Genomic DNA, 21,396 nt, shown 5'->3' with positions numbered 1-21,396 from the left:
CACCCCCAGCATGATTCTTGCTGGTTAGTCGCCTTTGTGGCTGCCATGACACTGCCTCAAAGAGGCTGGTCCGATTAGCCTTTGCAGCTTAATTTCGCAGCTTGTGACAATTACTTTTGGCTGACGGTTTAGATCCTTTTTGTTTGAATCAAGAGCCAAGATTTGTTCTCAATAAAGAGCATATATTTCTCTTTTAACCCTTGTAAATAGGGGTGAATTTTATACAAAAAAGAATGAGAAATCTGAAGGAAAAGTAAGCTAAAAATCAGTCTTTCCATACTGTTTTTTAACTGCCTAACCAGCCACATTTCTTTTTGTTGTACCCTCCTGGTGAGAGCACAACATCACGGCTAGAATTCAAAGGCGATGTCTTTCATTTATATATGTTATTCTTATGTTAAAAGTAAATAATATTTTCTTGCCATAAAAAATAATAAAATATTTTTTAAAATATAGACCAAATTCCTTTGAAATTTTATAAACTTGTTGTAAAATCCAAAGCAGTATTTTTAAAAAACAATGCAAAAAACGTTTTAATTTTCTTAAGAAAAAGGATGCTCGAAATATCAACTCTATGCAAAATAAAAAATATATATTTTATATTTTTTTAGGCTTTGTTTGGTAAAAGAAGAAATTGTAACTTAACATAACAAAAGAAACCTAAAGGGTATTTTACCAAACACAACCTTAAGCCAAAAGACCTTTTGTAAAAAAAAAAAAGTGGCAAAAACCAAATAGGGTATAAGACCCTTTTTTTTACTCGACCGGGTTGACTCGCTTCGGTTTACCTGAAATCTTTGGTTCGATCATAAAACGAACAAAACAATTATGGTTTGACCTGCAAACAAACCAATAACGAAACCAAAGAAAAAAAATGATTAAACTTGCCAGACACAAAAAGAATAATAATAAAAAAAATTAAACAAAATAGATCAAACACATAAAAAAATAAAGAAAAACAAAAAACAATATCAGGAGCCGAACAAAACCCAGCAACATAGACTTAGATTCAGACCAGATTTGATCACATAAAAAGCACATACTTGTTGGAAATCATTCAATGAACAAGAATCTAACATTCAATCTCTTCCATTTTCAATAAAAATACACGATTTTAGCGAAATAGGTTTCGGTTCAAAACCAAAACCCAAGGCTTAAAATCTATTTTAAATATGTTACTTATACAAATAAACACTAGATTGCTTGTTAATAATGCCCAGTTAAGTGTTATAAGAAAAGAAAATGACCAAGACTTGTTTAAATCATGTAGCTAAGGCAATGTTCGTAGGGAGAATTCAAAGAAACCTAAAAATTAAAACCCAGTAGTCGAGATTTTCAAATCAGACCCAAAATGGACAAACTAAAGATATAGACATGTTGGAAATCATGCAAGATTCAATAATCAAGTGTCTATTTACTTCATTTTTCAATGAATCAACATGATTTGACCAAACAAAAAAAATATATAATCACTGAAACCAAACCAACATATTTATACATATTAAAACATGTTATTAATGCGAATGGATTGTAGATTATTTCCTAATCAAGTCCAAAGAATAGTTCTAGGCAAATAAATGGAATGAAATTGATCCAAATCATGTAGTTAAGGCAATGTTCTTAGTAAAAACACGAAGAACATTGCCAACCAAAACCCAACCATATGCCCAAAATGTAGCGACTGACAATCCTTCAAAATCGATATTTTTAGCTTCTAAAATATACTTTTTTTATCCTAACAAGTCACTCTAACATGCACAAATATATTTGAACAAAAAACACTAACAAAAAAAATATTAAAACACCAAAATCAAGCTTAAGGTACCAAATCCAAAACAATAATAACTTAACACAACTCATATGTTCATGCAATAAGGATTCAAAATCAACTTTTTAAACTCATTTTATGCATGAACATGCATATCAAATTAAGCTATGGTAAACACCTTTGCATCAACATGCATAAGCTAGGTCAAAACACAAACTAAAACAACATTATGTACCAAAACAAACTTAAAACAACAACAAATATGAATCAAAACATCAAAAACTTCAGATAATAACAATATTAAAATGAACATCACATCAACAAAAAAGTGAATGAAACATCATTTGTTAAGCATTCCAAACCTTTTTGCTATGCTTTATAAATATAAATATAAAACAAAAAAAAACAATTAAAACATGCCACAAGGGCTTGCTTTTGGATTGGAAAGATACCTATAATAGCTACTTTCCCTTTTTTTTTTTTTTTTTCAGCCCTTATCCTTTGATTTTAGAAGGGTATTTATAAGGTTTTTAGGAGAATTTTGAATCTATTCTTGACCCTCGATCTTAAGGGAAAGGTTGTGAACCCTTGATAAAAACTCATGAGAAACCTTTAAGTATGAACACAAGAAAAGAAAGTTGGGTTTTTACACAATTGAGTTTGAACTCTAGATGACTAAGTTGCTCATAATCGAGCCTATTTGGAGAAATTATGATGTTATTGTCACATGAAACCACCTGAAGTTGGTAGAAGGAATGCACATATTTCATTTGAATCCAACCTTGCTTCATTTGGAAGTCTGTAGCTCCACATTCATTTGTTTGAGCCAACTCGACCAGCCAAAACTGTTAAAGCCGACTAAATTGCCCAATTGTAAGGTTTTTTAAAAGAAATTATGATGTCATTGTTACCTTCTGTCGCAATCGCGGTGACCTTTAAAAATTCATATGAAAAAAAAAATATTTGATATCTTGTTCTTAGAGGGGAAATGTCTTATTTAAGGAATCATCACCTAGTATTATGGTTACTAGAAACTTTAATTGGTTAACAGAGATTCTATGGTCCAAAATTGGTTACGTAAAAAGAAAGATATTATCATCCATTAAGCATTTTACTTGAGGTGGGCTGCATTGTTGGTTTTGTCTTGAATTGCTAAAAATTTGTATTATGCTTTTAATGGTTTGCCTATATTATTTTTGACTTTGATGTTAGTAAATATTTAACTACGAATATTTTCAACTTTAATGTTTGTAAATATTACATGAAAGGAAAAAAAAAATGGTATTGCTGACTTTGACATCCATAAACATTGAGGATCAGAATAATTCTCAATTCTAGTATCGATATTCCTAACTTTGAAGTTAGTGAATACCGAGAGTATTTCTAATTTTAGCATCAGTGAATATGAATATTTCTAATTTTAGCGCTAGTGAATAAACTAGTAATATTTGAATTGAAAGCAATACACACACACATATATATAAAAGAAAAAAAGAAAAGGCAATATTTATTGCATAATAGATTTGTATTTCATAGTATAAGTTCATAATCCAATACCAAGTACAGTTAAAAAAAAAAAAGCAAGGGAGACCCACAAATAAATTCAAAAGATCCATGGTTTTTTTTTTATTTTTTAATATCTAAAAAGACTTGTTTAACTACATATCAAAATAAAATTTATAAAAAAGAAAAAGAAAAAGCATAAGAAATTGTTTTGCCAAAGAAATTGGGCCGGCTTTCTCTTCCTCTGGTCGAACGGACACCCTCTCCTCTGTTTCTTCTTATTTTTCTCTTCCTCTGGTCTTTTTCTTCTAGCCACATGCTTTTACCCCCAGGATTATCGGGTATGAAGGCCAAAATATCAATGAGCCTGGCACTACACGTCGACAACATTAAGATGCTTATTTAATTGTTTTTTCTTTTCATTTCATACTATGAAATGAAAAGAAAGCCTTTCCATTTTATCCGGTACGAGCACTTGTTTCAAAACAATTTCACACCTTTTCCATTATTCGTTGCCTACAGTTCCTCTATCAAATCAGATTGTGTACATTATTCTTCTTACCATCTATTTAAAGTCGAGTTGATAAATTTAAGCACTTCTGACCTCCAATTTACTAGATTTGTTTATTTTTCTAGCTGGTCAGGCGACTGCTAAAAAGCATTTGAGGGTGTTTAAATGGGAAGCAGCTTGTTCTTTTTCAAGTAAAAAGCATGTTTTTGTAGCTTTTAGAAGTGTAGTTTGTACTTAAAAGATAATGTACTTACAAAAAACCACCACACCTCTAAGCTAAACACACTCAGTTCGGGCTGCTTAAAGAAACTCTTTGAAGCTTAAAAAGTCTAAATCGTGACGAGGCATTGCAAAGATCAATATAGTGGACAATCCATCTGTAGATTACAAGCAGCAAAACTAGATCTATTAGAAGCTACAGAATTGAACATTCAAGTTTACATGTGAATACTTAAAGCTGGGCGTGCTCTACATTTAGTACTAGGTTTTACAATTTACACAATCATAAACTGCCGCAAAGATTGCCATCCAAGTTGATATAATCTCAATAAGAAGAGATGCTCAACTAGAATAATGTATTCAGCAACACACCTGATGCAATATGCAAATTAAATCCCATGATCTATTTAGATCAAAAGTCAGGAAAGCTAGATGCAGGAGACAAGAAGACTAGAAAAACCTCCAAATAAAATATCCCAAAACAAATCAAATGTCAACCAACGAAATTCTTTAGCCATAACTCGTCAATAAGAATGTTCCTGAGGAAAATAAAAAAAAAACTAGAGGAAAAACAGCCCCATTCCTACGAGGCTCGAACCACAAATTCAAGACAGCCTAGCGACTAAACACGGATAGCCTAACACATTTCATCTTCAATTTCAATCTACCTGACAGTAACAATGTCATCGATCTTCAATAACATCCGGACACACTCTGTTGCCAGTGTCATGGCACTTGTACTGACAAGCAGAGGCTGCACCACGTTCTCCTCCAAAATATTCGTGATCTGCCCCTTCCTCACATTGATTCCTGTATTGATCTCTCCTTGAGCATGCCTATTCCTCAGTTCAGTCACAATAGTAATTGGGTTCAATCCTGCATTCTCTGCTAAAGTATATGGAATGACCTCAAGTGCCTCTGCAAATGACTTCACACAGTATCCTTCCATCCCGTGAAGCACCTTTGACCATGCCCCAAGCTGCCGTGACAGCTCAATCTCCGGAGCCCCACCACCAGCAATCAAAAATCGCTTACTCACCAAACACCTAACAACACACAATGCATCGTGCAAACTGCGCTCTGCCTCATCAAGAACCAAATGATTAGACCCACGTACAAGTACCGTGGTAGTCCTTCCCATATCCTTAATCCCAGTAATCTTCACAATCTTCCCATCTCCAAGTGAAACCTCCTCAACAAGATCGGCATAACCCAGCTTTTCCACTTTGAAATGCTCAATATTTGCAATAGGCAAACAGTTCAAAGTCTTAGTAATGAACTCAATCTCATCCCTCTCCACATCCTTGATCACCAGAATCTTCGCTTTTGCCAAATAATGCAAAGACAAATCTGTCACCGCATCCCTCAAAATACTCTTCTGAATCAACAACACATTACACCCAGTAGCCTTAATCTTCTTAATCATACCCAAAATATAATTCCTCTCTTCCTTCAGAATCCTGTCCATTTGTGCATAATCAGAAACCACAATACTCTGCTCAATATCGGTCTTTGGTGGGGAAATCTGAAACTGGATAACTGCAATCTTCGCATTCTCAACACGTGTAGGCCCACCTGCAGCATGACTCACTTTCTTATCAAAAACCAAACCCCTAACCATCTCCGTATCATCCACGGTTCCACCAAGCTTTTTCACTATCTTAATATCCCTAAGATCAACTAAATCAGGCTTCGCAGGATCCACAACAGTCAGAACAGCATCAACGGCTAAGGGAGCTAGCAATGATGAATATTGACTAACTACTTTACTGTTTAATGACGTACTAGCGGATTTAATTAACGAGTCACGGTCCGTTAACTCTAACGGCACAGCCATTGCAGTTAAAACATCGACAGCTTTAATTGAAGCTTTATGCAATGAATCGGAGATAACAGTAGGGTGGATACCAGAGGAGAGGAGAGTAAGGCACTGCTTAAGCAACGATCCGGCGATGACAACGACGGTGGTGGTGCCGTCACCAGCAGCGGTGTCTTGAGATTTAGATAGTTCAACGAGCATCTTCGCAGCAGGTTGAAGAACCTCCATCTTGTTAACAATGGTGGCGCCGTCGTTGGTGATGATGACTTCGCCGCTCGCCGTTGAAATCATTTTGTCCATTCCTTTAGGACCAAGACTGGTTCTGATGGCGTCAGCCACCGCGCACGCCGCCTTGATGTTGGCATGGCGGATGTCTTCTTTCCGCTTGTTGTCGATGTAGGACTCAGTTTTGGAAGATCTAGGAGCGGAGACAGCTGCCATTGAATGGTTTGTTTGAAACCCTAACCCTAATTCAGTGGTGTGAGAGTGTAAAATAAGTAGGGAGTTAGGGGTAAAAGTGGAAGAGAGAAAACCTTGGGAGTGAGAGGGAGAGTGGTTCTGTGGAAAAATGAAATGAAAAGTTGGGGTTTTGAGATGGCAAGCGAGTAATCGACGGTTTTTTTTTTTTTTTTAAATGGAGAAATGTTTTTTCTTTTTTAATGAAACAGTGGTGTTTCGTTTTACGGATGGACTTCAAGTCATTTTTATTTTAATCTTTTTATTGAAAATTAAGTAAAATGTTTTTTTTGTTTTGTTTTTATAAAATAAAAAATTACACAATGATAAATATTAAAGAAAATAAATGATAAAAAAAACTAAGAATTTACATTAATCACTGGATCATAGTATTAAAGTGAGATTCATTTTGCAGGACTCACTAATCCAAGGTTTACATGTATTTTTAGACCTTTCTTATGGTATATTTTTAATATTTAATATTATTTAAAAAAATATTAGAGAAAAATTATAATTTTAAATATAGCGATGGTTTACTTACTTAACTTACTTGCAAGTAGAAGAATTATTTACTTGGAGTTATTATAATTATAGTGCCTTTAAACTTATGGCATTATAAAATAAAGTTTAGATTATTTATAAATATTTTTTATGATTTGAATGATATTTGTTTCTTCTTCAATGAACAAGTAATTTTTTTTTATTGAAAATATACTCAATTGCTCGTAACTATCATAATTCCAAAGTAATTAGTTGAATTACAAAAATATGAAATAACTTTTTAGGATTCATTGAATGATTATACTTGACAATTTGCAATCACTTATATTTAAAAGGTAATAATATATCTTTTGAGCAACGATTTGTTGCCATATTGCCATATTAGTAACTAGCATAATTATGATGTAACTTGTTAAGTTACATAGCAGTAAGATTAGATATGTTGTCCGCGTATTATCACGAGCCAAACAATTGTTTTTAATATAAAAGAAATGATAGGTTAAAAAAAATTCAAGTTCTAAGTTATTGATTAAATTGACAATTTAAATATTTATGAAAAAAAAATCAAATGAATAGGGATGAAATTGAAAATAAAATCCAATTAGAAACAATAAATATAAATAAAATAATTACAAATAAGAGAAAAGAAATTGAATTAAAAGAAAAGAAAAATAAAGTGATAGGCTAATATGAATTTTTGCATGATCAACACGTAATTCAAGTAAGAAAGAGAAGTAAAAGAAAGAAAGAAAAGAAAAATAATTTTGGACCAAACTAAGTTGAATCACCATACACGCGCCAACCATAGAGGAAGTGGATGTCGAGACAAATCAAATGATACGAGGAAATCACGGTTATAACAGCTAGTTGCACACACCATCAAAAGGTGGTGCAGCAGCGAACACGTGTGAAGCACATGTTAGCAGGTTTTTTGTTTTTTTGTGCAAAAATAAAAAATGCTCTTAAGACAAAACAATATCAACAAACATAACCATGGTAAAATTACAACCAAGCTCTTTATATTATAAAAATTAAAAATACAAAAATACAAAAATATCCTTGTGCAGAAGGCATTATATTATTTTATTAAAGGGTTATATTAATAATTTTACTGTGTATTTAAAAATCCAATTGCTAAAATAACCCCATACAATTCTCAAAATATATTTATGTCATGGTGAAAAGTCCATCCTACCCCCTAAAACCAAGGCAAAAAACAACATAATTAAGGGATAAAAAAGTCATGATATTATTCTAATAAATAGTATTTTGTGGGACACATTAAAAACCCTAGGAGAATTAGTGTTTTAGATAATAAACTATAATGATATGATAAATAAAAGTATTTGATAATATTATAACTTGAAGACATTATAGTTATAATGATTTTAAATATTATTAGTAGTGTAGTTAGTTTACTATTTTTTTCCAACTAAACTCAAGGTATTAATAGTTCATATTTCATCAAAAGATGAAACTTATTTTATTTAAAGCAAAAAATAAGAGATTGAAATTTTGTTAATTGATTGAAGTTATTTTTTAACTTTTAACTCATAGAAAAATAATAAATATATTTGGTTAAAAATAAATTTTAACTTAAATAAGAAATTTGTTATAAAAATTTTTATTTAATGAAAAGTTAAGACTTTCAACTTTTCACATATAAATTCCAACTAAAAAAGAAGAGGCACACAAGTGTTATGCAACTTATCCTTTGTAATCTCGCCTGCAAATTCATTACAACTTATACTTTAGTTTTTTCCGGGTATGTTTATTTTTGTATTTCAAAAATATTTTTAAAATTTTTTTAAAGTTTTTTGTTAACTTCAAATTAATATGTTTTTATTGTTGTCAAATCATTTTAATGTGCTGATGTTAAAAATAATTTTTAAAAAATTATATATACTAATGGGTTTCAAATCCCACCTTTAAGTTGAAGTATTTAAACCAAAATATTTTTTATCCCACATTAAAAAAAACATGATTTTTTTCCTTGGGAACATAGAGTATATATACTAATGGGTTTCAAATCCCACATTGAAAAAAATATATTTTTTTTCATGTGAACATAGAATATATATATATGAAAGGGCTTTAAATCCCACATTGAAAGATACTATATTATCCCTTTAAGTTGAAGTATTTAAACCAAAAGGTTTTTTATCCCACATTGAAAAAACATTATTTTTTCCTTGGGAACATAGAGTATATTTACTAATGGGTTTCAAATTCCCATATTGAAAAAATATAATTTTTTTCATGTGAACATAGAGTATATATATGAAAGGGCTTCAAATCTCACATTGAAAAGATACTATGTTATCATTTTAAATTGAAATATTTAAACCAAAATTTTTTTATCCTATATTTAAAAAAAAAAAACCCAAGTTCACCCAGGTTTGGCCGGGCTGTTGCCACAACTGGTTTTTTATTAAACCCGGACCGGTCCAGCCACCGGGTCAACCAGGTCCCGGGTCAATCTGTCGGGCCGGGCCGGGTTTAATAACACTGCTGGGAACTAGAGAGACAATAGCTACTAGCATTGCTTTCTTAGGGAAACAATTTATAATGTTTTTTTTTTTTTTTTTTTATTGTAGGAATAAGATGTAGGTTAATAATTTATTGTCACAAATAATATATTTACATAAACAAAATCAATACTGGATAGAAGTTCAGTGAGCATTAACTTTCCCAGGATGAGGTGTGTTTTTGTGAATCCAAGGCAATCGCTATAATTTACCATCCAACTTACATTGGTGTGACCTTTGATTGCCTTTCTCTCACTTTTTTTTTTGTATGCGCGTGAGAGGGGTTGGGGTAGGTGTTCATCTTTTCAGAGTTTGATCACCAACCACATGCATATATCGGTGTTGATTCACCTATTGCCCAAAAGGCTACTAATTGTCCATCAATTAAAGATGTTTTAGGTGTCAATAGACCATCATTCTCCAATCCACATGTCTCATAGTCCTCCTCAATCTTGCTAATGCATGAGTGGAGTTTACCGGTACCTTCATTTTGCACAGGAAGAGCCCAGCTGCGGGGATGCCGTAATGCCATGATGACTGATGATTAAGCAACCCAAACTGTCTATAAGATTAATCATTCTAATCTTGCTGACTTTGTGTTACGAAATGCGCCTCTGTATGTATGTATATCCTTGAGGACAGCTAACTAAAATATGCTTCCGGTCAACATGGCCGTGGAGGAGCAGTGTCTTTCTTCCTTTAATTTCACGGTTGATGGCAGGATTAGGTGAGGCACATATATGTTAAATAACATTTCAATTTAAATTTTTAAATAAAGTTTTAAAAAATAATTTATATTATTTTTTAACATATTCTCGCTAGTGAAAATTCTTTGGGATTGAAACTTGTACAGATCCACATTACCTTGTGTTTAATTTTTATCAAATAAATAAGGATGGTGAAATTCGAACTCATGATCGCTTTGTCATTAATATTCTGATATCATATCAAAGAACCATCTCAACTCAAAAACTTAAATTTTTAGAAGAAATTTCAAAAAATAATTTATATTTTTTTCTTAGGTTGTCTACACAAAGTCTCCCTCTTGAATTCCTTGCTGTCATTTTCTTCGTTTGCTTGGTAAGAGCAGTTACTTTTAAACGAATGAGGATTGTGTAACACCAACAACCAGCATGATCGATTTCGTGGGATTTATCAGTGGGGTTTTAAAATGATTGTAGGCCTTCTGAAGATAGACTAATTCAAAATTAATCTCATAATTGCTTTTTAATCCTGTAACAGTAATGGTTACAAGCCAGCACAGGTCTCGAAGGTTTTGCTTTAAGAATAAAAATGAAAATTGTGGTGATGAGGCAAAGAGAACATCATGAGAAAAATCGTAGTGTATTCACTGATGCAAAAGCTCCAAGGCTTTTACCAAAGTGGGTCTAAACCTATTCACATCTATCGTTACATTTTGCTTCTGTAAATATATTGACTGAAATGCAAGCCAACCCTGTTTCCCAATTACAGAGGGATCCTTCAAAACTGCATGGTCAGCTGGGTATTGCTGTATCAGAGTGCTCTCTTCTACCTTGATTTTATAGTCCAAGTACCTTATGTTCATGTCCTTTGCAGGCTCTTCAAAGAAAGTTCTTGAAAGCCATTCTGCTCCTCCAAAGGGAATTACTTGGATTAAGACAGCCTTTTCAGGAAGGAAAACAATGTTGGTAAGCCCAGCACCATGAACTCCCATCACCACATCACAGGAATTAATGATCTGAGAAAATCCTGATACATCCATGCCAGGCTCTGCAACAACTACTCTGAAACCCAATCTCTCAGCCATGTTAACAATTTCACCAACATTTGTAAACGCTCGCGATCTTTTTCTTGAAATGATTAGAAGCCTCGGCCTTTTCCTCGTCCCATCCCTGATCGTAAGTGCCCTTGTTTTCTTTAAAGAATAGGAACTTCTCAGGAACTGCCTGAAGTCTTTGATTGAATATGGAGACTTTGAAGGATCAATAACGAGCTCTTTGTAGGATGGACGTTTAAGGCCGGCTGTCATGCTACCAAAGCAATGTATATCTTTTCTATTATCAATATTGATGAGCTCATATCTAGACAGTGCTTTCAGTATTGTTTTGAACTTTGTGATCCACGCAGACCAACCGTTGGTGATGAGAAACTGTACTTCTCCATTATAGGGTCGAGCAGTCGAGAATAGGGGAACAATTATGTCAGTGAAGGCATGGAAATGGTTTCCTGCATATCCACCGGCCGAAAAAAGGATCCCCGGAACACTATGATTCTGAGAGCATTGAGGGATATCTGAACCACCAGCCACAAGTTTTAGTGTCCATTCCCTAACCGCGCCCATTGCCGCCTGGTCACCTTTTCGCGCATAAGGTCTAACCCTCCATGAAGTGTTCTCTGCTGCCGGGATATCAGTCTCAGATGAAACAATAAAGACAGTGTAGGAACTTCCATCAATCCTGATGTCCCCTTTTATCTCGCAGAAATCTGATCTACCCATGATAGTGCATAGAGGCTCCATTTTGTTGTTCTTAGTTAGAGCATCTGCATCTTCAAAAAAAGTAATCATGGTTATCAGACTTAAGCCAGAGATTCGTGAACTTGCATCATCATGCGATGCTCACTCTCTTCACATCCTCAAATGTTCAATTTTTTAGACTAATCAGTAATGATTTCTAAGAAATGAACTTGAGCACTCACCTGTTGCTTCTGGAAGAGAGATGTTTGTATTGTTGACCATGAAATCATCCTTGCTTGTAATTTCTGCAACATCAATTGATCATGTCAAAAAATAAACCAACATTCTCGAACTCATCATTGCACAGCTAACAATGCTGCATTGCCATAATTATCAGGGTTTCACTTTTCTTCTTTCTTCTCTTTGAAGTAAACATTTATGAAAACTTGCCTTTGACTTTTTGTGGAGAGCTACTAATTGTATCATTGGTCTTCACATTCTGTGTAACACTTTCTGCATTAAAATCAAGAATAAATTATTCTAAGTTGGATTTCCTTAAGAGATTAAACTCAAGCTGAACTATAGAAATGATCATTTACGGCTGATTTTATATATAAAAAGAAAAACTTACCCCTAAATATCTCTTGAGAGTTGCTTGTACCATTGACAATTGAAGAACTATTCATTATACTCTCTGCAACTTCAACGATCAATTAAATTGATTTTATGTTAGCCAAGTATTCTACAAACCAATAATAATAAAAATAATTAAACAAGTACAGATCATACCGTAAACATTATTTGGCATAATTTGTGTGTGTGTGTGTGTGTGTAGATGATTTTCTTGAAAGGAAAATACATAAATGGAGAATTTACCACTACTTTCTGCTTCTTCATGAGTTCTATCTGTATCATTGACAATTAATCTCATAATTTCTGCTTCTTCTTGGGGGCTTCTTTTATCATTGACAATCAAAGTACTGTCTATAGTTTCTGCAACATCAGAAATCAACAACAAATGGATATAAGCTAAGATATAACAAAAAACTATCAAAACAAGAAAGTTAGATATATATACACTAAAAATATCATATGGATATATAGTCCATATATAGCTCTCGATACATTTTTGTTGATCAAAACTTACCTTCTTTGGCTATCAGCCAGGAGCTGGTTGTATCATTATAAAGATGAAGTTTCTCGTCTTCTCCCATTGATAACCTCAAATTCACTGCAAAACCAATTGGAGTTAAGAGGGCGAACTCCGCGTACAGCAGACTGAATAAATCTAAAACTTTCAACTAAATGTGGAGAAAATGATATTCTGAGCTTCGGCTGCAGAAGTGCAAGAACAATGGAGGACTTACAAACTTGTAGAGGGCCCAAGTAAGGTTTAAAGATGGTGAAGAAACTCAACACTATGAACAAGCAAGCAATCAATGCCCAGTATCCCAACCTCTTTTGCTCATGCTTGCTGAAGCTTCTAGCAAGCACGGTATCATACATCATCCTCACTAGCCTAAGCAAAACCCTACAAAGTATGTCTCTCGCACAACTAAAACATTGTTCTCTTATGGCTAATTAAGAACAAGCTTTAAAATCTTTGGTCAGAGAAGAAGCTGCGCATATTAAGCTTCTAAGCCTAGTTGTCAAGCACTCTATGTTCAATAATAGGTGTGGTAAAGCAAAATCTTGAGGCCATTAAAGTATCTCAACAAGAGGACGTTGAGGTTTATTATTATTATTATTATTGGAAAACTATTTCAACCTCACGTATATTCTGTTAGCTCTAGGAAGATTGTCCAAATGAAAGAAATTATGGGCACTTGAACGGGACATTGTGGTTGACTGTAATGACAAACATCTCCAATCATGATTATATATAATTAAGTGGTTAGGTATTATATTTCTTGCATATTCTGAAAATAATTTGAATGCCGTTCTTGGATTCCAGCTTTTGAAGGGTATAAACCAAATAAACAATATATTAGAGTCTTCGCTGTAGTTAATTAGGCTGCCTCAAGAAATATTTTTTTATATAATCGTGGTACCCAGAGCTTGCACAACATGAACACGACTTAAAAGGTGAAGTACATGCAAATGCAATGCTATGTATTGGATTTACTGTAATAAATTTATGCTTTTATTGCTGTGTGTTTTTTTGCTTTAGTGATGAATTCTACTGCTAAAAACAATTACAACGACAAAATCAAACATACACTTAGCTTAGCTAGTTAACGAACAATGTCAATGTAACCTAAGACGTGTTAACCTATGAACAACTTGTAATGATTGATCGGGTAAAAAAAAGTGAACGTCAACTTCGGTTGGAGTGAATAAAGCGAGCATAAAATCATTTCTAAAACAATTTATATATTTGGCAGCGCATCACCTAACTCATCGAGAAAACAATTTTTTTAATTTAGATTTACATAAAAATTGAGGTTAACTTATACGTATTTTAATTAATTTTATAAATTTTAAAATTAATAATTATATAAATTTTTAATGATTTTAAAATTTATAGGACTCGAATTTATAACGTTTAAAAAAAACAGATCCAAAATCTAAATAATTGAATTATATCCCTTAAAATTATTTGAGAAAACAATATTAATCATGAAACTACAAGGTTTGTTTATAACAAATAAGCTCATTATTCGACCGACAATGTGAGTGAACTCACTGCGTCAATTTGAACTAGAGGGTGAAGGCTAAGACATCCAAATTAAGAACAAGTTTGGTAGATTAGACTACGACATGTTAACCATCTACATTTCTCAATATGCATGGTGGGTTGCATGATGATGAGGCAAGTTCTTGTCTGCTTCGATGGAATACGTGTGCCCCATATATATATATATATATATATATATATATATATATATATATAGAAACACACACACACGATTAATTAACTAATCAGTCTTCTCAAATCAAATAAATACAATAAATACAAATAATGTAGTTAGTTTCCCACGATAATACAACCACCCCTGGCTCTATATCACCCTAGATATAGCTAGCTCTTCCCTTACATGCGTAGAAATGTACGTGATACCTAATTATATATGAAAAGATTATATATATAGTTATTTATATCAATGGTTTTCTTACTCACTTTATCTAATGAGTAAACCAAAACGATTAATGGATTATTTAATCAGAGTGTGTGTAAGTGTCTTTTTTTTTCCTTACATATTCACTATTTTTGAGATATTTATATTTCGAGACTTGTTCCCCAAACTTTCCTCTCATATCAGAGGTTATATCAAAGGCGTTTCTTTCTTTCTCACTTTTATTATTATTATTATTAATATAAATATTTAGGTTAATTTATGCAATTCTCGATTAATTCTACAGATTTAAAATTAATAATCATGTAAATTTTTAATGATCTTGAAATTTATAAAATTCTAATTGGTGATATATATAAAATAATTTTAAAACCTGATTAATTAAACTATATCTTTTAAAATTAAAGTGGTTGTATTTTTTTTTCCTTAAAAGTGAAGTTAGGAGCCTATCAATAAATAGTAGTTAATGATTGTGAAATAGCTCCATCTGCACATAAGTACAAACCCTACTACTCTCATAATTGCAGTCATTTTAATTAATCACATAATTAGCATGTGCATGCATCCTTTGACGCTTGACGGTAATGGAGGAATATTGAGTAATCTCGTTCAAAATAAAAGGTTCCATGTTACCTAATATGTTCTTACATTTACTACTTAGCTACTTACAATAGTAATTAATTATATATATATATATATATATATATGAGCAATTACCTCCTTAATTCTGTAATATTATTATGGTAGAAACATAGCCTGAACCTCCATTGCTACTGTATACTATTTAATTTGTCAAATGGATTATTTTGCCACATTAGATCAATGTGAATGAATAAGACTAACTTTACTGATTTTTTTTCCTACTTTTTTTCCACACAAATTCAGTTTTCATTATTCAAATTATTTCTTTAATTTTTAATTATTATTTGCTATTTTTCAAATTAATTCCACATGTTGCAATGACAACATGAAATATGATTGTCTTATATTACATAAATAAATACTCATGAAAAAAATAAATTCTTGATTAATCGAACAAATACATGTAATTATCTAATCAATCCGTAAAAACCAAGGCTCCAATTAATGTTATTCAATAACTTCAAACCAAGAAAAAAATGCACTTTATGATATGTACTTGATTCTTTATATTCACTTTTCTTTGATTAATATTTACATGTTATTGTTGCTGCTGCTGCTGTTGTTGTTATTATTATTATTATTATTATTATTTATTATATTGTGAATATGAGCATATAATTTTCATGTGTTATCTATTTCATATATCTTTTACTTCAATATTCAATTAAAAAATAATCCATAAATATAAATAAGAAAAAGTACGTAGTTGATACAATGAAAAGTGAATCATGAGTCATAAAGAATGGAAAAATTATACTAGTAATTAGCTTGATTTAATTGTCATTAATTTGATGCAGTGAATGTTAACATGTGTATAATTAGGTGAGTTTATGTGATTATTATTTTTACTCGTCCAATAATTAGGTGTCACGGGACAAAATCACAATATAAAACAAAACTAGGTTACTTCCGGTACTAGATTCCGGAACTAGATTGTGAATAAGACAAAGTTATTTTTAAATAAAAATAAAAAAAAAATTCTAGTTATAGAAACTCTTTTATATTGTTATTAAACCAAGTTTTATGGGTTAAATTTGAAAACTCCCCAACCAACTATATATTTTTTAAAACTATATTTTATTTAATAATAAAAAATAAACACTTAAAAAACTTAAAATCAGGATGTTTTGTGAAATGTAAGAGTCATTTTCTAAGAAAAAAATACATTATAATATTAAAATAAAATTTAAAATATCACGATATTTTGTATATTTGAAGAAGAAGATATTGATAAATGTGATAAAATTTTATTAAAAGATATTAAAAATCTTAAAAGCACATATTAATAGGAATAAAAAAACAACTTTAAAATTTCCATACAAACCTATAATATTATTTGTGAAAGATAAAACAATTTTTTATAGTGCATTAAAATCTAAATTCATAAAAAAAAATAAAAAGACACAACAAAGAATCTAAATAAAAAAGCTAGGCATGGGCTTGGCTTATGTGACCCAACGAGTTTGAGCCTTCTAATAAAAAGCCTAGGCATCCCATCTTAGAAGCATACCTAGACTTTATTTTTTTAATAAGGGGTGAATGACCCACTTTTTATTTTTTAAAAAAACAAATAAGGAGATAATAGATCGTCTACTATGATAGATGATCTATCATTTTTTTTTCATAATCCAAACATCAAAAAGGTGATTGAAAAATTAAAAAAAGATAATTTTAGAATTTAAAAATCTATTTTTCAATTATTTTGACATGAAAACACTTAAAAGATATCATAAAGACCTAATGATCCATACATTTATTACTAGTAAATATAGTAGTAATACATGTATGGTTTATTATTTACCATGTACAACTATTCACCATCAACTTCTTTGTAAGCAAAGAACATTCTTTTCTCAATGCATACAAATCTAGTTGCACTAGTGTCAACTTACCAATATTCAGGATTTTTAATCAGGTTGACTTGATAAACAACAACAAACATGTTTATTTCTAAAACTTTATCAGTAAGGGGATCAACTTCTGACTTTAATAATTATTTATTTATTTGTGTTACTTTGTTAAGCCTTATTTCTGCAATACTTGGTTGTGTCCATTATCTTATTGCATATAAAATAGTTTTCATTAAATTATTTGATAATACTTTTTCCCTTCTCGATAAGCATTATTTATTGGTCTTTATTGTGAACATTGCTACTTATTCCATAAAGTTTGCTTTAAGAGCTATATACTATAGAAGTTATGTCTTCTTTAAGATAATTTACCAACCTTCTCTTTCTTTAGACTCAAGATTATATCTTCAACTTTTATTTGCTTGTTTTTATGCTAAAGGTAGTTTTTGAATTCATTCCAAGTGACAATTTTTTAATAATTACAGCCACTTGGAAGGATTCACTTACAAACATATTTTTTTTTTTATGTAAATATCATGCAAGGCAAGTAGAAACTCTTGAACTTGACTTATAACTATCCTTAGTAAACCATCTTGAAATCCAAAATTGTTTTTACTATTAACTTTTTCATATCAAGAATTTCAATCTTGAATTTCTTGTTCAAAACTTTCCAACAAGAATGTTTTCAAGTTCAAGGTGGTCACATAAAACCTTTTATGTAGCTACCTCTTAAAATTGAATCCATTGAACTTTTCAGGTTTCTCATCGTTTACTACAAAAGATGATGATGGAATCATCATTATCAAGTTAATACTTGCTGAATTTATATTGGTTGAAACAATCAATTTTTGAGTTTAAATCATGATAAAATTATTTTTTTTGTAACGCAAAAGCCCAAATATTTATATAATCAAAATTGGCTTCCCAATAAGTATATATAAATATATATTTGAAGCAAATTTTTTTTTTATTTTAAAAACTAAAGTTTAATAAAAAAAATCATTATAACAATAAAATCTAAACAAATAAATAATTCAACAAAGAAAGATCATAAAAAACAATTATATAATTTTAGATCTTTTTAATGTGTATCGTGCCAATATGAGTTTGTTTAAATAAAATTAAACAACAATACCATACAAGATTGCAAAAATGCATGTATAAACTAAACAAAGCCTAAATAATTAAAGCTTTAAGATTGTTGTCCAAATTGTCACACGTAACATATATTATTTAGTTTATAATCATGCAAAATTATAAGTTTATTGTAAACTTGCAATCATAAACTAAGACTAGTATACATACAAAATAAATATTAAATCATACATAAGAGATTGAAACTAAGTGCTAGCACTAATCATGCAAAATTATAAGTTTATTATAAACGTGCAATCATAAAATAGGAATAGTATACATACATACATAAGAGATTGAAACTAAGTGCTAGCACTAATCATGCAAAATTATAAGTTTATTATAAACGTGCAATCATAAAATAAGAATAGTATACATACAAAACAATTATTATATATCTTGTGCTTGAATATCCAATTTAAAAAACAATGTATAAATATAAAAAAGAAAAATAGTTAATAATAAATACATAAATAATTAAAGAGATAACTTCAACAACGAAAAGTGAATTTGTATCATAAAGAATAATATTAGTAGTTAGCTTGATTTGATTGTCATTAATTTTATTGTCATAAAGAATAATATTAATTAGTAGTTAAAATATAATTAGGAGTGGGTACTATACTTGTGTTGGAGAATTAGGCAGGATGGACCAACTTTGACAACGATCGGTACAGTAGAATCAAATTCATGCCAAAAATATAATTATTATTAATAATACACGAGTTTGTCAAATAATATATATTTAATAATAAATTGAAAAATTGGGTTAAATAATAAATCATCACAGATGCCTACCATCTAATATAAAATCTGCCTCTTTGACATGTTGAGCTTATTCTAATCGTCAACATGTCTTCTTCTACCAAATACATGTTGATTAGATTAACCTGCCCATTTGGATAATAATAATAATAATAATAATAATAATAATAATAATAATAATTGAGATTAATTGAACAAAATCGCCAGCACTTTTTGGCGAAGGTGAGAACAGAATATCTTGGAGAATTCAATGACGGAAGCAATAATTAGCCAATTGGCAATGTACAGTCAAACAAGAGATATCTAGAGAATTGCCTGCACTTTCTAAGATTATGAATCAATTAATAACTTTTTTACAGATCATTAAATCTATATAAATTATTAATTTAATAAATCATATTTAGAATATGCACACTACTAAAAAATAAAAAAAATCCATGAAATACTATATTAATATTTAAATAAAATTTTTTTCAGTATATTAATTGTTGATAAAATTGCTAATAAAAATTCATTGTTAATGGTCATGAAAAATGCCCAATATAACCATCAACGGATAATTTTATCAATAAGTTACCAAAAATACCGATGAAATCCATGAAATACTATATTAATATTTAAATAAAATTTTTTCAGTATATTAATTGTTGATAAAATTGCTAATAAAAATTCATTGTTAATGGTAATGAAAAATGCCCAATATAACCATCAACGGATAATTTTATCAATAAGTTACCAAAATTACCGATGAAATCTTTTTTTTTTATTAATAATTTTATTAATTATTTTTTATTTATAATTAAAAAAATAATATTAATAACATCAGCATTTTATAATAATAAAAATTATGGTAGAGAACACAACCAACATTATCTTAACAAAATAGACACAAAGGTGGTGACAGTTCCCCGTCCATTGCCTTCGCTGCAGAGAACTTCAATTCTTTCTTTAAAGATAGCATGATTGTATTACTATGACAAACACGTGGCATCATTTTACAATCTAATAGGAAGAGTTTTTTGGATTTAGTAAAAAAAATATTTTGATAAAATAATATAATAAAAAAAGGAGTCACAGGTATTATTTCTATTATTTTAAATTACAAAATTATTAGATAGAAGATTCAATAAAAAAAACATTAAAGAGGAGAGAGAGAAAAAAATTTTGAAGGCGTACTGAAACTCTAATAAAAACATTACTAATATTGTTAGAAAAATCTCAACAAGATGAATTCAACAATATATAAAAAAGTCACCAATAATGACTATAATGGGTCACACGAGCCGTTCAAAGGCAAGTATATCCCGACACTTTTAGACGGTTCGTGTCCCCCACTTCGTTTACTGTTTATGACTTTATTTGGTATCATTAGATTCATCTTGTTGAGATCTTTCTAATTGTACTGGTGGTATAGTCATCGAAGTTTCGGTGTGTTTTTAGAATTTTTTTTATTTTTTTTTATTTTTTTCTCTCTCCTATTTCTTTATAATTACAAGGAGGAAAGATGAGAAAAAAAAACAAAAAAAAAAAAAAAAACAAATGATCCTAGAAGCATATCAAAGCTCAGAAGACTATATTACCAATATCATTAGATCAATATTAAAAAAATAAATTTAATGGCACTAAGGAAAAAAAAAAAGAAGAGGAAAAATACTGAAGCAGAAAAATAAAAGAAACTAACTAAATTTTTATAAAAAAATAAACTAAAAACTTGTTGGAGATGCTGTTGTAAAATTAGATTAAAAATTAATCTATTGTATGATTTTTTGCTGAATTCGATGTCAGTTTCAATTTCAATAATAGAAAAACAAACAAAATATATTCTAGTTTTACAGCAGAATCAACAACAAAAGTGAAAGCCCACCTGATGATTTTTTTCTTAATTATATTATTTCTGGACCCCACCCCATGTGATAGGGAAAATTGCTGAAGAAGCAACCAAGCTGTTCCCAAACACAAAGACGTTAAAAAAGCTATAAAAACAAGATGATGCATTGTTCAACCACAAAAGCTAAAACAAACACAGAAACTCTCTCCAAATCTTGTAAAGTTTACTTGAAATTACTTTCGACTTTTTGAACCTACAAATTAACCCATTTGCTTAACACTTTGGAGACACTCAATTGTGTTCTTGGAGGTGTTAACCCTTTTGACAGTGATATTTTCGAACAGGATTACAGAAAAAA

General features: G+C 30.5%; 2 protein-coding genes across 4 annotated transcripts; both read right to left on the bottom strand.

Moving 5' to 3' along the window:
* Positions 1 to 4,452: 4,452 nt before the first annotated feature.
* LOC118046263 (T-complex protein 1 subunit delta) lies at positions 4,453 to 6,425 on the bottom strand. The gene has a single exon (XM_035055091.2). It carries the CDS (start codon positions 6,259 to 6,261, stop codon positions 4,666 to 4,668), a length of 1,596 nt encoding a protein of 531 aa, XP_034910982.1. The 5' UTR covers positions 6,262 to 6,425; the 3' UTR covers positions 4,453 to 4,665.
* Positions 6,426 to 10,632: 4,207 nt separating this feature from the next.
* LOC118046307 (beta-1,2-xylosyltransferase XYXT1) lies at positions 10,633 to 13,573 on the bottom strand. Of its 3 annotated transcripts, none has more exons than XM_035055142.1 (7): positions 13,110 to 13,573; positions 12,890 to 12,973; positions 12,619 to 12,735; positions 12,374 to 12,442; positions 12,193 to 12,255; positions 11,985 to 12,047; positions 10,633 to 11,828 (listed from the first exon to the last, which is right to left on the bottom strand). In XM_035055142.1, the coding sequence occupies exons 1-7, from the start codon at positions 13,249 to 13,251 to the stop codon at positions 10,654 to 10,656; spliced, it is 1,713 nt and encodes a 570-aa protein (XP_034911033.1). In that variant the 5' UTR covers positions 13,252 to 13,573; the 3' UTR covers positions 10,633 to 10,653. The 3 variants fall into 3 exon arrangements, with proteins under 3 accessions (XP_034911033.1, XP_034911034.1, XP_034911032.1); XM_035055143.1 differs by having other exon boundaries at positions 10,633 to 11,834; positions 12,374 to 12,436; XM_035055141.2 differs by having other exon boundaries at positions 10,633 to 11,834; positions 13,110 to 13,572.
* Between the last annotated feature and the right edge of the window lie 7,823 nt (positions 13,574 to 21,396).

This window comes from Populus alba, chromosome 12, assembly GCF_005239225.2.
Source record: "Populus alba chromosome 12, ASM523922v2, whole genome shotgun sequence".
In the NCBI taxonomy this organism is placed as follows: Eukaryota; Viridiplantae; Streptophyta; class Magnoliopsida; order Malpighiales; family Salicaceae; genus Populus; species Populus alba.
This window is presented reverse-complemented; position numbering and strand designations above follow the sequence as displayed.